Source organism: Cavia porcellus, unplaced genomic scaffold (assembly GCF_034190915.1).
Source record: "Cavia porcellus strain 051 isolate PalLab524CR breed Dunkin Hartley unplaced genomic scaffold, mCavPor4.1 scaffold_30, whole genome shotgun sequence".
NCBI lineage: Eukaryota > Metazoa > Chordata > Mammalia > Rodentia > Caviidae > Cavia > Cavia porcellus.
The window spans coordinates 32,669,229-32,687,402 of record NW_026947513.1 but is presented as its reverse complement, the minus strand read 5'-3'; the positions used below and the strand labels follow the sequence as shown (position 1 = coordinate 32,687,402).

General features: G+C 36.5%; 1 protein-coding gene across 1 annotated transcript in view; it reads right to left on the bottom strand.

The window, feature by feature from the left end:
- Srp72 (signal recognition particle 72) overlaps positions 1-18,174 on the bottom strand; it is a 29,149-nt gene that overhangs the window by 10,608 nt on the left and 367 nt on the right. The window contains exons 2-13 of the mRNA XM_003471678.5: positions 16,500-16,620; positions 13,773-13,896; positions 11,257-11,400; positions 11,066-11,177; positions 8,836-8,867; positions 8,270-8,394; positions 8,119-8,176; positions 6,271-6,402; positions 4,861-4,989; positions 4,055-4,127; positions 2,434-2,498; positions 220-315 (exon numbers count right to left, since the gene is read on the bottom strand). Of these exons, the coding sequence (XP_003471726.1) occupies positions 220-315; positions 2,434-2,498; positions 4,055-4,127; positions 4,861-4,989; positions 6,271-6,402; positions 8,119-8,176; positions 8,270-8,394; positions 8,836-8,867; positions 11,066-11,177; positions 11,257-11,400; positions 13,773-13,896; positions 16,500-16,620 (1,211 nt within the window). The remainder of the gene's footprint in view (positions 1-219; positions 316-2,433; positions 2,499-4,054; positions 4,128-4,860; positions 4,990-6,270; positions 6,403-8,118; positions 8,177-8,269; positions 8,395-8,835; positions 8,868-11,065; positions 11,178-11,256; positions 11,401-13,772; positions 13,897-16,499; positions 16,621-18,174) is intronic.

Here is an 18,174-nt window from a genome sequence, read left to right as displayed (position 1 = left end):
TTTTTCAGGTCTAATAAATAACTGTAATTGGACCTCGTATACTCAAAAAAATGAAGCTGACAGTCTAATAGTATCCCCAGTTTTAATGTGATAACTTGGAATATTTTAGTTCTCTGAAATCTTGAGTTTACTCCTGCAGCTTTTCATTATCCAGGTCAAAACAGATTCTTATAACATTTTATAACATACTCTTTATAAGATTTTACTCCATTTGCTTACCTGATGGTTTTGGTACCACTGGATAGCCTGTGTGAAGACCTCAATGGCACTATCAATGTCTTCTTCATGGCTGTACATGGTCACTAGTGCAGACACCTGGCCATCCAAAGGTATAAATTAATAAACAAAATTTTCCCTTCACTCCCAAAACAGTTTTTGAAACAGTCAGTAAAGGCTGCTAGGCTCTTTCCCAGCACCTATTCATATAAAAATTACTCTCGAAATAGTGCAATTTTATTCCTAACAATACCATGAACAATGTTGTTTTCCAAATATGAAGGTAGTTGTTTGGTAAATATACTTTTTTTTTTTTTTTTTTTTTTTTTTTTGTCTTTTTGAGACAGGGTCTCTATGCAGTTCAGGCTGGCCTTGAACTCACTTTGTAGCCCAGGCTGGTCTCGAACTTGCAATGATCCTTCTGCCTCAGCCTCCTGAGTGCTGGGATTACAGGCGTGAGCCACCACACCGGGCTAAATATACTTTTTTTTAATTAAACCACTGTTGGTTCACAAATGGTTTAGTAAGTTTGGAAGCTGAGAATAGGCATTTAAATATACTCATTCAATAAAATACTGCTGAACATTCAAGTGTGTGACCGACAAGGCTGAGCTCCCATGATAGCTGCGCATGGCTAGAACTGTGTAATGCAATGAAAAGCCTGCCTAGTGCCTATCAAGGACAGAAAGGAGGCCCACAGCACTAGAGTGGAGAGGCAGCAAAACAAAGAGGAGCCATTGGAGATGAGGCTAGAAAGTCAGACAAAAAGGGTCTTTAATACCGTAAGAGTAATAAACATGTGGCTAGACTAGGAGAGAATGGGGGCAGTGGGATAGGCACAAATGAACAGGAGGCAGGGATAAGGGAGATTCTACAGACAAAAAGAAGGTAAGAGACTAAATGACAAATAAAAGACAGATAAAAAGGAATTAGGGAGATCTTTTTCTTTTCTTTTTTTCTTTTTTTTTTTTTTGTCTTTTTCATTTTTATCGGTACCAGGGATCGAACTCACAACTGCCTGCTTGCAAGGCAGGCGCTTATGCTGCTGAGCTAAACCCCCAGCCCCTGGGAGATCTTTTTCAAATGGATGGGAGAACGAGAGATGGAGGGAAGGGAGGGAAAGGCGATATAAAAATATAATGAAAACAGCTTTTGCAAATGTGAAGAGGACCAACAGCTGGCAAGAGCAGAGAAAGAGGGCAAAGGCAGGGGGTGAAAAACAAAAAAGTATTAAGATGTATTATGTACAGGTATCAACTCCCTAAGATAATTATGACCATTACTTACTGCAAACATGTACTAATAAAAACACTGTATACACAAAAAATAAAGAGAATGTTATTTACAACTTCTACTGCAATAAATTCAACATTTTAGATAAAGTGGGTAAGTGTCCTGAAAGGAAACAGACTATCAGACATAAAATATAAGAAACATCTTATTTATTTTCAGCCATGTAGTGTATTGGATTTGTTTCTATTTTAAATTTTTGTTTCTTTCTTTCTTTGTTTGAGACAGGGTCTCACTGTACAGTTCAGGCTGGCCTTGAGCTCTCTTTGTAGCCCAGACTGGTCTTGCACTTGCAACAGTCGTCCTGCCTCAGCCTCTTGGGTGCTGGGATTACTGGCAAAGGTCACCATGTCTGGCTTTTGTTTCTATTTTAAAGCAACAAAATCAATCAAGAGAAAGTACCTCTATAATAATATCACACATTTATTGAATGCTGACTGCAAATGTGCTGTGCTGGAGGACACAAATATGAATAAAATAGATGCACATCCTGCCATCACAGAAAAGACTCCACATCGAAACTTTCCTTGCTTTCTCAGCTATATTAGTGATCTAAACTGGTCACAGTTTAGTAATATTAAATTTGTTGGTCACTATTATCAAATTGCTTTAACTCAAAGAAATCACAGCAACATGGCAAACATGTAGGCAAGGAATTCCCTGAACAGGTCTGAAATTATTTTGGCTTTCATTGATAATATAAGGCCTAAAGAATGCCAGGCACATCTGACTGAATAATAAAACAATAAAAAGAAAAAGCACAAAATAAACAAATTTATAGCAGTTAAGAAAAAGCTGTTATTTCCTCCACTACCTCTACTTTATAAATATATATGGAAATAAAGAGAAATTACTTATTCTTAATATAGAAACATCAGAAATATAAACTCCACTCTTCAGTCTCGTAATACTTTGGTTAAAACTCACCATTCCTGGTTTATGCTTTAACTCTTCTATGCTTCTCAATATCAGACATGCTTTGGAAATATTACCTTAAGAGATTAAAAACAAAATCAGCACTGTAGTGAAGAAAGTATAGGTAGGGAAGAAAGCACTGAAGTTTACTTCTTTTTATCACTTTTCCTTAAGGAAGATACACTGAGTCTTACTTTGGAACAACTTATTTTTTTTGAGATAGGGTCTCATCATGTAATTTAGGCTGGGTTTGAACTACACTCTGGCTGACCTAGAACTCACAGCAATCCTCCGGTCTCAGTTTCCCAAACGCTACAATTTACAGGCACGCACTTCCATCTGTAGCTTGTAAAATCTACAAATACACACGCTTTGGGGTCTTGGGGATAGTGTACACTGAACAAATAAGGATAATGATTGTGAGGAAATAATACAGCTCATAAAGAAAGTTAAGGGCACAATTGCTACAGAAAAGAAGTCTTGCAACTCCCCATCTGTTGGATTTAGTTCTTATCAGCCTATAACCTGAAAGTGATGATGGGGACCCTTCCCTAAAGGCCTTGAAATACACTGTTACAGACATGAGTGCAATGGAAAATTTGTGGGGCTAAGATTCCGATTTTTTATTCATTGAAAAACCTTAACAACTTGAACCCTCCAATTTTTAAAACAAAAAACCATGACTGACTCAGTAATTTTGGACTGATGAATAAAATGAAATTTGCAAAGACATTACTAGCAGTTTTAAACCTTTCATTATTGCCTCTTTAAGGAACCTTTTTTAGACATCTTTTTCCTAACTGTCAACTTCCTTCCCCCAATCCATGAAATTTTCATTTCTGTCACTGCAAGAGGTAGGATTTTGTCTACCATTTCTCAACCCCACTGACAAGGCGTACTCTACATCAGAGCTGTCTGATAGAATTTTCTGCAGTGATAGAAATGATCTGTTATCTGTACTATCCAACACAGTGGCCACTAACTGCCATAGCTACTACACTTCTGAAGGGTGGTGAGCACAACTGTGGAATGAAATTTTGTTTAATTCTGATTAATTTAAGTGGCTAGTGGCTAGAATACTAGACAACACAATTTTAGATAATCACTCAAGGTTGGTTCAAAATAGCAGTCAAAATACTTAAAACACTTTGTTAAGAATCAAACATCAGTTATTAAATTCTTTAGATGACCAAGTATAAATGAAGGATAAATGAAATGGCCAACCTAAGAAATACTGCAAAGTAAAATACAAAGTAATCCCTTTCTTATTCAAACAAATATTACCAAGTGACAAACAGAAAAGCATTTTTACAAATGACATACTTAGAAGATCTGAGTGAAGTATGGTCTTTCAGAACACAGGAATCTTTTCTTTTTGGTAACGGAAGTCAAACACAGGACTCTGCACCTCCAGGCAGGTGCTGTGCCACTGAGCTATATTCCCAGCCTCAGAGAAATCTTTTCTTTTGCTGACCTTCAGCATCCAGACTGAGGTTCATTCTTATGATTTAGGAAAAATCTCAAAAAAAGGTCGCTACTAAATGTTGGAGATCACACAGTTTAGTTTAATGTTTGAAACAACAATAATTATGTTTTATCATGTTGCAAAAAATTTTAAATCAAATACTAGTACCTTGAGAAATTTTCAGCTGTGCCATGGTCAGCTTAATTTCAGCTGCATTTTCTGGATGCTGATCTGAAAATTCCTAAAATATTTTTAGTTGGAGAAGAAAAAAGTCACAATTATCTACACAGCTACAGATCTTGCAATTTATCTCAGCTGAGATTTTTACCTACTTCAGGTAAAAATCTTAATTTGGAAAACATTTTATTTGACATCCCTTTTGCTTTATATAAGGTATGCTCTGAAAGTACAGGCTATTAGCAAGTTTCCAGGAAGTCACTAATAGAGAAACAAACAATAAGGACTACTACATAAACTTTTTGTTCTTTTAAGACAGACATTCAAAGAGCGTCCCTTTCTTGAGTCTCTGATGATCAACTCTGACTCTCAGAATGGTCCTAATTGTTACCCTGTCAAACTTGCTAACACAGTTTCTACTTAAGAAATTCAAAGATGTAATATTAGCAGGTGTAGGTTAATAAAAAACCAGGTCAGTATCTCTACAATTGTTTGGGATTTTGAAGTAGGACTTGCCAGAGAAAATACTACTGAAACAGAGGATTTGGTACTGGTATTATAAGCCTAACACATATAAAATACATCACCAAATGAAAACATCCTTCAGGAATTATGTAAATTTATATAAAACAAAGCTATAACCCTAAGAATTAACTAAAGTGACACCGGAATTTACCTAGTGATTGATTACCTATTAACTTTACATTAAATTTACAAGGTTAGAGATTATTGTAGTATAAGTAAGTGAAACAAGGCTGCTTGAAACTTCATTAAAAATTCAAGTATAACGTCCTCACCTGAAGCAGCTCTATTGCTTTTGTGTGCTGTTTTTCCCTGCAAAGCTGGGCAGCTTGGATTAACACAGGCAGGAGATGCTCCGGACTTTGGGACTGTAAACCAGCAGATATTTTGCGGCATTGCTCTGCCTAAATACAGAACCAGATTAAGGCATACATTCTCATTTTTTTCTTAAAGAAAAACTCCCACTTACAGAGTTTAAACTGTTATGGTTGATATACTATATCAACCTGAGAAGTCTAGAAGTTTAACTAAGTAACTCAGCAGCTCTATACACTTGGGTGTAGAGGGCTCTAGGATGTTTTTTGCTGTATCAACTTGAAAAGTTCAGAAGTTTAACTGAGTGACTCAGCCGGGGACCAGTGTCCTCACTTTGTAAATATCCTGAGCCTGCACAAGAGAGAGCAGTGAGACAGTGCGAAGGCTGCACCAACGAGAAAGGTGAGCAGCAAGGCAGGGGACTTGCTCCCCTCTTGTGCTCTTGCTGCTTTTGCTATCTTCTGCTTCCTTGAACTGTTGCCCCCCAGCCACACCAACCTACCCTGGACCCAGCTAATTACGGACTGAAACTTCCACAAAACTGTGTGTTAAATTCTCCTTCCTTAATTTTAGGCATTGGGTATTTTATCTTGCCAATGAGAGAAAAGTAACTAAGCTAAACTACAAGTTCTAAAAACCTGTAACAAATTCTAAACGTTTGCTTGAATGTCTAAATTCCAGATTTTTAAAAACACATCAAGTATTAAAAATCACAGGACATAAAATATTTATAACTTGACTAGTCTTTGTGTGTGTGTATAGAGGCAATCAAACTCAGGACCTCATGCTTGCCATGCACACTGTGCCACTGAACTATACCCCCGGTCCTCAACTCAGCTTTAAATAACATTACTGTCTCACTCTCCCACTAAACATGTGTTTTAGACAAGTATGAATTCAGAATTAGAATACACATATTATAATTAATCTCTTTAACATTCATAACGTGATTATGCCCAACTAAAATGGAAAAGATCTTAAATCTATAATCAGAATTGGCATTTTTGATGAATCCATTTTAATCTAGAGAGCAAAAATAATGAGAAAGTCATCTCATTTAAGGTGCTAGAACTATCTTCTTTCTCTCTTTTTTTGGTATCAGGGATCGAACTCATGACCTCATGCTTGCCAGGCAGGTGCTTATGCCACTGCCACGGCCCTATCTTCTTTCTCTTAACAGCTACTGACCTATCTTTACATAGAACTGGGTAAGTTACTTGTTTAAAAAATAAAATCCATAACACACGATATTCTGAAGAAGGAAGACAAAATATAAACAAAAAATTAAAACAGCTTAAGACTAATACACTCATCATTCCTCTCATGCTATATAAAAGTTGAGCCAGGGAGCCAGAGGGCATATTACCTACCTGGTTTGTGTACATAGCAAGTAAAGCTTTGTTAAATTCTATAGCTTGCAGTTGTTTCTTGGAAAGCTTAAACTCCACTCCTTCTGCGTTGGTTAATTTCACTTTCTTCTTGGAGTCAAAGACATTTTGGTCCTTACCAAAAAAAAAGTTCATTCACCATTAACAGAATATCTAATTTCAACTCTTGTAACATTCTGTGGCCTTAGTTATTTTATATAAATACAAGAGAGCTTAGATATATCTACCTGATTGGGGTTCCTAAATTAATAAAATGTATATATACTTGTCTTGGCTTATTTCAGATTCACAGACATAAAAAAAAATTCTCTGCAATTCAAATCCTCCAGTGTACATACTTTTATACTACAATTCAGCCCCTCTGCTCTTACAGCCTTCTAAAGTAGGGTTCTTCCCTGCAGGTCTGAAAAGGCGAAAGTGAGCTGCTCTGAAGGGAAGGAGAATAAGACTTTTGTGTTATGTTTCCACTGTTAACTATCTGTTTTGAGTTTTTTTCAAGGAAAAGTACCTTTGTATCTAGTACTATTATGAAATAAGTCAGAAGTAGAGTTGAGAGCGTATGGCTCAGTAATAGTGCTTGTGCAAGGCCCTGGGTTCAATCCCCAGTATCAAAGGGAGAGGAGATAAGAAATAAGTATCTGTGAATTGATGAAAATTCAATGTATAAATTACATTTAGATGGAGATATTTAGTGTTTCACACACTCTATCACAACTATATATATCAGATAAAAGGGATTTATTCTCATAAGCATTTCAAAATTCATAAACAGAGGCAGGTTCACATTTCTGCCCAAATTAATTTTTTTTATTTTTATATATTTATTTTTTGGTGCCAGGAATCAAAATCAGAATCTTGTGCTTGACAAGCAGGTGCTTATGCCGTTGAGCTGTATCTCTGGCTTGGCTCAAATTCAAATGTCAACACCAATGTTTAGAAACCTAATGCTAATGACTACTCACTTTAAGGCCAGTATCTGACATTTGAGACCCTTGGCACTTCTGTAATCAGAGGAGAGAGGTATTACAAAGAAGATGCTCTGGAGTCAGACACTAGACTTTAAATCCACTTCTACCTTTTACTGGCTATGGTCTTATACAAATTATTCAACTTCTTTAAGACTCAGATTATATTCCTATAAACTGGAGATACGAAATACCATCTAGGGGGCTAGGGATTTAGCTCAGTGGCATAAGAACTACCATCTAAAAAGATTATTCTGAGGATAGAAGATAGTACCTGAAAAATGACATGACATCAAGAGAAATCAAATGTTACTTATTTTCTACTGACTTGTATTTCAAGTATGAACTTGAAGTCTTTTTCCATTAACACAATGTTGCAAATGTTGCATAATCTGATTAGCACTGTAGTTCAAGATGGCCTATATACCCACTGTAACATTTTACACAGGGTGGAAGGGTAAGAACAGATACAGCACTTGCTCATGTCTCACAGCCCTCCAAAAAAAATTCAGAAGAAACTGAAAAGTTATTTATTCAGCCTCAGTAGGTGAATAAATAATTTAAAACATGTATACATTTAAAAGTTCAAATAAATTATATCTTTAAGAAATAGATTACCTATGTTATAAAAAACTGGGCCAAGAGGAACATTTTAAAGTCCAGGGTCTATAACTAAAAAGTTTTACAACTTTAATAAGCACTATGGAATCATCAACATTATGAAAGTTGAATAGTATTCTCAAATTTTATTTTGTTACATTTGAACTTTTTTCTATCATGGAAAAAAAGAACACTTTTCATTCAATAAATTGGGACTAATTTGTTCTTTATATAAAGTATATGAAAAGCCATGGACACTGCCTACCTTATTAATGGTAATGATGTTATTTGCTATTACAGCTAGTAATCCCACATCTGTTGGCCTGTGAACAAGAAGCAGTAGTTAAAACTGAACAAATCTTTAAAAAGAAGTCTTACCATAATCCTCTAAAAGATACTTCATTTCTAAAGCTTACTTGAGTTTTATTATCTGATTGTAAAGCTGCAAAGCCTCCTCTGTACGACCCTGAAGTTGCAGGATATAGGCCATCTGACCATGAATGATGGCCAGTTCTGCCTGTGGGTCTTCCTCTGTCCCATCCTAAGCAAAAGAAGAAACATTTTTTTCTTGTGTACATTTTCCAAACTGATCTATATATTTTGTATCAAGTAAAGTATATGAAAGATATACAACCCTTGACAAGACACACAATTTTGGGAATATTCCCCCTGTGAGTCAGTTCTTTAAAATTTAAAACTGCCACCAAAAGAGAGTTAAATTTCAAGGAAAAAGGCAAAAACAATCTTGAAAGAAGGTAACAAACTTGGGAATATCACATTTTGGTCATTATTATTTCTAAAGCCCAAGACTGAAAAAAATAATATAAGAAAGCTAAATGTAGGTTTAGCTTTTTACAATATCCCTAAGTTCTGGAAATACAATTTTGTTTTATTTTTAAAATGACTTTGGTCAATTCTACCATAACTTTACTAACAATATTACAAGTGTAAAGTTTGGGCTTGACAACAGAAGAATACTTACAGAGTCTTCTGAAAATGATTGCCGGCAAAGATCTATGGGAGACAAATTGTTTTAAAATTAGTGTTGCTGGGCAACTCCTATTCTTTTTATCATATGTAAAAGCAAGAATGGAGAAAATTTAAAAACAATCTTAATGAGAAGAAAATTTTATTTTTATGTTAACATCACATACAATATAAATACTATCGCTCCCTAGTTGGGTATGACGGTGCACACTTGATAATCAAGCACTCTGAGAGGCTGAGATAGGAAGACTGAAATTTGAGCCCATCTGGGCAGCAGGTAAGACCCTATGCCAAAAGTAAAGGAAAAAAAACAACTGTGAAAAGCTGGAGATGTACTTCTGTGTGAAGGCTCTGGATTCAGTCTTTAGGAACTCCCCCCCCCACACACACTAAAAAATAAAGTAAGATAAATCAAAATAGGTTCCTGATTATTGGTCTCCAGCACTTTTCATATATATTCTCCATGCTGACATCTTTAAAATGTCATTTTTAAACGTCATTTTTTAAAGGTCACTTAAAAATATGTAAATGGAATAAGTGTTGACTGCAAAAACATAAATTACAGAAAAATATAAAGATAATAATCATACCCCACCTAGAAACACTTAAAATTTCAGTTACTTAATTATATAAACTTATATTTTAAAATCAAGTTGGGATAGTCTACATACTATATTAACTCTTCTTCCATTTAATATACTATGGACATCTTTTATGTTATAATAAATAGGGATCAATATTATTTTTTACATTTTTAAATTACTACATAGCAATCTATTTTGGAATTTCAGTACATTGTAGCTAGTCCTTCATACGCTTTTTCTAAGATTTTGTTCTTATATATATCCTTTTAATTAATAGTCATAGATACATACATGAATTTACCAAATAAATTCCTTAAAATAAATTTCTAGAAATAGAATTCATGGTTCAAAGACCATACAAACTTTGAAATCTCACACATCACCAAATTGCCCAATGTGAAGTCTAGATTACTTTTACATTTAAACCTGCATGGTATGAGAATGCTCTTCTGTATCTTTGTCAATCGTGACATTTACTTTCTTTATGAGATGGGTTGCACAGGTTGATTTTGAACTCCTAGGTAGGGGCAAATGACCTCCACCCCATTTTAGTCTCCCAAGTGCTGGCATTAAAGCACATGCCACCACAAGCATTAAAATTTTATTCTTTACTTACTTGTGATGCTGCGCATCAAATCCATGGCCTCCAGCACACTAGGCAGGCCTCTACTTTTATACCCCTAACCCTTAAATTCTAGCCCTTAAAGATTTTTCCTCTGATGATGCACTGATCTTTTTTCTTATTTTATCCTTTGAAATTTAATAGTTAAAGCAGACCCCATTTCACCTTTGTTTTCATTCCTCACTATTCGTTGAAGCCCCAATAACATCATTTTTAATTTCCCCAGATAACGTATACAGAAGAAAACTCTAAGGGGTGGGGATTTAGCTCAGTGGCTTAAGTGCTGCCTGGCAAGCATGAGATCATTAGTTCGATCCTGGTACCATAAAAAAAATAAAAAAATAAAATAAAAAAATTCGTAAGTGTTTCAGGAACTGAGATCAGACACAAATTTCATTTTATTTTGTTTTCCTCCCTCCTTTCTTCTTTCCTTTCATCCTTTTGTTGGAGCTCGGACTTAAAACTAGGGTCTTGTGTATGCTAAGTACATGCTCTACCACTGAGCTCCACCCCCGAATCCCACTTTTTTCTTAATTAAAAGCTTTAAGGTATGTAAACATTGCACATAAAAACACACTAAATACAGTTAAAAATGTGCTTGAATGGTGCCATAAATACATAATATAGTGTATGTTGTTGCACACACATACTGAACCATATTATGATCTACCAGAGTAGAAATAACTGAACGGTACTAATACTGAATGTTTTACTGCATGTCTTAAACTGCTGACATTAAGTCTCTCTATTCACCTGTAACAATCGTAACAATTTGCTCAAAAAGCTAATCTTCAACATTCAAATTTTAGGGCAGAATAAATTTAACATGGACAAGTGGACTGCCTCACTGATTAGACAGAAATAGAGACAGTCAAAAAGAGAGTCGAGATGAACTCTAACTCCCACTGCCTCAGTACTATTTCCAGTTAATAATTTTGTAGACATCCATGTGACTTTTGAAGGGACTCCACAAAATTATATCCACGTTATATTAACAATAACCTTAACAAACTTCCAACCTTCTGCTTTCTGTAGGATTTTCATTGCTTGGTTCAGCTGGCCTTGTCCTATCAGTGCACACGCGGTGTTGTAGCACAGTTCGTGGGTGCCTTCTTGGAGGCCCAAGTTCTCCTGTCATGGAGCAGAACACCAGTCAAACACCAGGCATAAGGGTTATCCCATGGCTGCACGGATGCATGAGAATACTCACTGGAACCACTTTTTCCCAGTTGCTCTGAGCTGCAACAACTGCTGAAAGGTTTGTTTTCCTCTCCTCATCATAATCATCTTGGGAATTTCGGACAAGATCTCTATAAACAGCTAAGCATTCATCATAGCGTTCCAAACGGTATAGCTGGACAACAAAGAGCAAGTAGAAAAAATATCAGGGCGGGTGATATAGCTTAGTAGCACAGCGCCTGCCTGGCAAGCACACGGTCCTGAGTTCGATTCCTGGTACCAAAAAAAAAAAAAAGCGAAGACTGGTTAATAGTGTTATAAATGTAATGCCATATTAAGGAATTTCCTTTTTATCTTCCTTCTTGAAATCAGTTAAGTACCGAAATGGGTCATGAAAAGAAATTTTACCTGAATCTCAATTACAATAAAAAAATTACCACAATACAAAATAAATTTGTAATCCTCAGGGAACAGGGGCAAAATTAAATATTAACATAATTATTTCACAGAATTCATTATATAACTTTTATTTCTGTTTCTCAGAATCAGCTATTGTTCAGAGTAATCTTTTTTTTTTTTTTTTGTCTTTTTCCTTTTTATTGGTACCAGGGATCGAACTCACGACTGCCTGCTTGCAAGGCAGGAGTTTATGCCGCTGAGCTAAATCCCCAGCTCCTTGTTCAGAGTAATCTTACAAACTCAATTCTGTTTATTTATTCAAGTTGTTTTTTTTTTTTAATTTTTTTTTTTTTAATGGTGGCAGGTTCACATTTATTAAAGACAGGAGAAAAACAGAAAGGCAGGAGAAACATAGGTTCTGCACAACAAGTTTGGGCCAAGTAAAAAGGGAAGAAAATATAGAAATAAAAAATATACCCTCAAGTGTAGGGTAGACTACCATGAAGCAGCAGGACAGTCAACTGAGTTCTTTTGGCTTTTGAGACAGTCTATGTAGTTCAGGCTGGTCTTGAAAGGTGTGTAGCTCAGGCTGGCCTTGAGCTCGCAGTAATTCTCCTGCCTCAGCTTTTTGTCTTTTTAAGAGGCATGAGAAGGGCATCTTAGAGGCAGATATAGGACAAACTCTAGAGTGGAGTGAGGTGCTCAGAGAAATGTGGCGAAATGTGGCACCAGACAATTGGGAACTGGTGTCTTTGGTGTATTTCGGGAGATGGAAACCTGTGCAATTTGATAATCTACAGTCCTCCAGGGTGGGAGAGGATGGGACAGGCTGGTGAGATAATGGTCTGTCCCTAGGGACCATACAAAGGAGGCTGATCCAAAGGCTGAAGAGGATCCTGCGTGAGTGAAGGGAAAGGGGCAGATCCATCTGAGCCAAGAGGGAGTTGCCCAGGTTTGCTGTTTTGGGAAGGAAAAAAGTAAATAAATCTGGCTTATGCTTCAGAGTTGTCATTTTTCTGTAAAGTACAACTTTTAAAAAGGTTGGTCTCCTTTCTACCTAACTTTATTTCTTCATTTCCCCCTCTGAGACTTTAGTACCTTAGTCTTAAGGAGATGCAAAATCAATCTGTTCTTACAGGACAGTAACAACCCTCTGGGTTAATCTGTCTACTACAGCAGAGATTGTACCAATCAGTAACCCAAAAATTTTAACCAGTTGTTATGGTTGATACATTGTGTCAACTTTAGAAGCTTAACTGACTCAGCAGGGAGCCAGGGTCCTTACTTAGGTCAGCAGCGTGACTGCCTGGCAAGTACCAAGCTGTGAGTTCAATTCCCAGTACCACCAAAAAAAAAAAAAAGACTAACTCAGACAGAAAGTGTGAGTGCTACACCCACCCTGAGGGGGTGATAGCCTGCAGGAAGAAGGCACTTGCCCTCACCTCTCATTTGCTCTCACTGCTTTTCCTGTCTTTCACCACCTTATAACTGTTGCCCCTATGCCCCTCCACCCTGCTTTGGAGCCAGCCAATTATGGACTGAAACCTTCACAAACTATGAGCTAAATAAACCTTTCCTTTCTTAATTTTGGGTATTGGGTATTTTGTCTCAGCAACCAGAGAAAAGTAACCAAGACACCAGGTCATGCATGTCTGCCTTCTTATCAACAGTATCCTTATTTTATATAATTTCATCTTAAAAATGTATTTGTTTTTGAGAGAGTCTTGCTATGTAATACAGGTGGGCCCTGTATTCACTATGGAGTCCAGCTGGTCTCATATCCAAGGTAATCCTCCTGCCTCAGCCTTCTGAATGCTGGCATTACAAGCATGCACTACCATACCCGGCCTACCACTTTCAAATGAAGATCAAAAGGAGGAAATAGTGGTATATGACTGTAATAGATATAGCATAAGGATTATAAATTTGGGGCCAATCTCAAATTTGCCAGCAATTCAGCAAAACTCTTTCTTAAAATAACAATATTTTTTAAAAGGCCCAGGGGTATAGCTTAGTGATAGAATGCTCCCAGGTCTAATTCTCAATACTTGGGGGAAAATGTTCAGAACCCAATAACTGGTTTGGTGGGTAATTTGTTGGAACTTCAGGATGGGCTAATGACCAACAGGTGCCCAAAGCAGTACTCACCACCTGTCCATATAGCTCCTTTAGTTTGTCTGTCTGCTGGCTGGCACTTTCAATTGTCTTCAAGGCATTTTCAATTCTGTTGAGCCTATACTCACAATATGCTTTCTCAAACGAGAGAGAGTTACTGAAGAAGAAAAAACAGATAGCTGATTATTATCTCTATAAAACAGAACACTCCAGATCCTCCTCTAAGTACCTCAGGTGTGTTAATTTATTCAATCCTGACAACAGAAAGGTCAGTGACTCATCCAAAAATCAATCAGGCTTGGAAAGTCCCAGAAAATATAAATTCATTTCCCGAGTCTCTCCTTCTTTCATGGATATTAAGACCATTATTGCCCTTTTGAAAATAACACTGAAGGGCTGAGGATGTGGCTTACTGGTAGAGTGCTTGCTTTGCATGCACACAGCCCTAGGTTCAATCCTCAGCACCATATACACACACACCAAACACCAAAGAAGGTAATTATGAATCAATAAAATAACCATCTTAGAAACAAGGACAATCTGAACCCTTAAATGGCTATTTGATAAATTCTTTTTATTTATTAATAATATAGCTATATGTGATGGTGCACACCTATAATGCCTGCACTTTTGGAGGCTGAGACAAAAGGACTTCAAGTTCTTGACTCAGCCTGGGAAATTTAAGAAGATTCTGTGTCAAAAAAAAAAAAAAAAAAAAAAGAGCTCAGTACAAAAGCCCTGAGTTCAATCCCTAGTATCCCACATGCAAAAACAAAATAAAAACCTAGTAATAAAATAGTAATTTGTATGATGTTTCCTGAATGTTCAAGAAGCAAATAAGCAACAAATAAAATAACTATAAGTAAAAGAACACAATTCTTGCACTCTAACAACTGATAAATACACAACTAACCAAGTAACATTTATAAACTGGATATGGTGGTGCACACCTATATTCTCAGTGTCCTTAAAAGGCTGAGGCAGAAAGGTGGCAAGCCTAAGCAATTTAACGAGACCTTGTCTCAAAATAGAAAAAATTAAAACAAGTCATTGTGAACTTTCAACCACAATCTCTGAAGAAAAGCATCAAAGCAAATACCAGTATTTTACTTACCTAACAGATTATTTGGAAAATTTTCTAACTCACAAAATCCAGTAGTTGAAATTTTATCATAAATATTTCTAATAGAAAAAAGTCCCTTCATTTTATGTAAATTTTTTTTTTTTTTGACACTGGGTTTCAGTAAGCAGTTCAGGCTGATCTTGAACTCATTTTGTAGCCCAGGCTGGCCTTGAACTCACAATGATCCTCCTGCCTCAGCCTCCTGAGTGCTGGGATTTCAGGAATGCGCCACAATACCCAGCTTTTAATAAAGTTTAAAATTAGTTTTCAGTTTGCAATATATTTGTATGGCTTGGTAATCTTAAAACAAGACAAGCACTAATGTTTTATGTCTACTGCTATCCAAATCTAACTGGCTCCTCCCACCCTCTACAAGTGACTCTTTTTAATCCATATCTCTCCTAGTAGTGTTTTGGCAAATATAACAGATACATAAATCTTACAGGTTCCTCCTCTTATAAAAGGAAGTATACTACATACTGTTCTCTACCTTATAAACTATAATCCCACTGAAGAATATTCTGCGAAGCTAATTTTGATTATTCCTTCTTCTGGAGCCCAGTCACAACTGTAAAGGAAAGTTAGCAGAGTGTGCTGCTGCGTGCGCACTTGCAGTCCCAGCTATTTGAGAGACTGAGGCAGAAGACCACTGAGCCCAGGAGTTCTCACCTAGCCTGGGCAACATAATGAAGCCTCATCTCAAAATAAAAGGATTAATTCAAGTAAAAAGACAATCAAAGTTTGCCATGGGGATGCATGCCTATAATTTCAGTACTGAGGGTGGCTAAGGCAGAAGGATCTCAACTTTGAACACAGCCTGGGCAACTTAGCAAGATCTTATATCCTCTTATATCCTCAGAACCCAAATTTAAGAAAAACCAAACAGTAACAATTCAGAATATAAATTCACATTCTGTAAAATGATAAATAAATTTTAAAAAACTGCTATATAAAGATTGTTAAAGAATTCTTGTCACTGAAAGATCTTGGCCTTAAATCATACTTACCTAAATAATTCTCAAAGTTTTTTGAGACAGGGTCTCACTATGTAGCCCCAGCTGGCCTCAAATTCATTCACACGGCAGAGCCCAGGGTAAGATTGCCATACTATCCTAAAAAGCTCTCTTGACATAAATGCTTAAATGTCCTATAGTTATACATGCCCACCCTATATTTTCTGCTTTCTGTACTTTTTCAAATCTCCTGCTGAGTTGTTAACCCCATATCCTCCATGAAGTCTTGTTACATTTAGGTCTCACATTCCTCTACAATTCACTCTCTTCTAGATTCAAAGGGAGGATGAGGTGTGTGAGAGGAGTACCCCTAAGGAAAAAAGGATAAAAGTTACAATTGCTCCTTCCAGTTTCAGGAACACTATTATCAAGCAAAAGAAAAAAAGAAAAGAAAGGTAGGTCAAAAATCTGTGAACAGTGCCGTGTGTGTGTGTGTGTGTGTGTGTGTGTGTGTATGTATCTGCACTTGGGAGGCCAAGGTAGTAGCATTCTGATTTCAAGGACAGCTGGGGCTATGTAGTGAGACTCTGCCTCAAACAAACAAATAAACGAATACACGATGACAACAACAAACTGGCTAATAGGTTATAGTTCTAATACAATTATTATTTCTGAATCACTTACTTGGCTAAAACTTTGGTATGTGTATTGATGACATTCAAGGCTTCCTTGAAACTTCCATTTTGAATAAGGCAGACCACTTTACAGTGCAGGGCAGTCACATCATCCTTGTTGATCTGTAGTACTGGAGAATGATTTTAGGAAAGTCACTTTTACTAAATACTCTCATCCCCACCTAAGGAATATGCATTTCTAATTTTATTGTATTAGAAATTAGTCAAAGTAACAAAACAAACAAAAACCTCCCCAAATATTTTCTTTTTTCCTCCATTTTCATTTTAACTTAAATGACAAGGAGTTAGATTAGATTTAGATGAGAATTTCAGTGAGGAAGAGATTCCAAAGCTGCAGTACCAAAAACGCACAGTGAAATAAAACAAGAAAAAAGCTGTGTCTCCAGCTTTTTCACCTTAGGAAACGTAGTACACCTGACAATTTCATTACCTCACAAGAAGAGAAAAAAGTTCATGCTGAATTTGGAACCAAATGACTTAGGAATAGTTCAAATTTGCCATGAATGGCCAAATTTCAGTTTTCTATTTTCTTTATGTATGAGAACATTATCTTACAAAATATCAAGACCATAAAATGAAAATATTCTGGAAAAACTCTTATAAAGTGCAATACAAACACTATTTATCTTGCTGCCAATGTTTCAAAAATCATTCACAATTCCCCTTTTCACTTAAGGTGACCAAAGAAAAGTGTAAGGAAGGACTCAAGTAATCAAGTTTCAGTGCCGATGGCACTATTTAGTGTCAAAATGCTTAGGTTCATTGTTGCCCTTCTTTGTGGGCAGCTTTGATTTCATTTCATGGTCTGAGAATCAAAGGAATTTCTACCTATTAATATGTACTGCTGAACAAACTGACAGTCTCTGTTGATTAAAGAATTCCTGCAAAACACTACACTGCTACTAAGTATTTTTGTAATAAGTGGTTGGAGGCCTAGCTACAGTCTAAAGTTAATGCAAATAAATTTAGGAATCAAGCAATTCTAATTACTATTTTATTCATTTCTAAAATGACCCACAGCTTACTGTAGGCACCATTACTCCTTTTTACATTAAGCAATAGGTTGATGAAAATGATATGGACTTGTATGTTACTGCCATACCTTTTATGCTATTACTGCTTTGCACAGCTAAGCTGTTTTGGTAATTACAGTCCACATTTAACACACACAAGTTGCATCTTCGGTAGAAAAGAACACAGTATTATAATACGTGGCCCCACTATAGTTACATATGTAAAGAATCTCACATCGAAGGCAGTTAAAACTTGAAATTATCATGTTAGGAGGAACAAAACAGGCACAACTTTTCTTCCGACATTATTCCAAAGGCTAGTGGTCTCGCACACACGTTTTCTGGTTAAAAGACACTAGGGAAATTTGTTGTGCGGGGGTGACAGGCCTGGGCAGGCCCTTTCTTCTTCCCAGTCCAATCTGTACACCTTCCACCTAGTCACACTGGCTTGTGAATTACGTGTCCCAGACAGGTTCCTCCCCCGGCCCGGAACACACGCTCCCTCAGCAGTACTGTTATGAACACTATGACCAGTGTAAGTAAAAAGGCAACCTGGCAAATCTGCGAAATAAGGCAGTAGATCAGTCAAAGAAAAGAGTTTGGGAGAGGCTTTGTGAGCTGCGGTCTCTTTAAATCCCTCCCTCGCGTCCC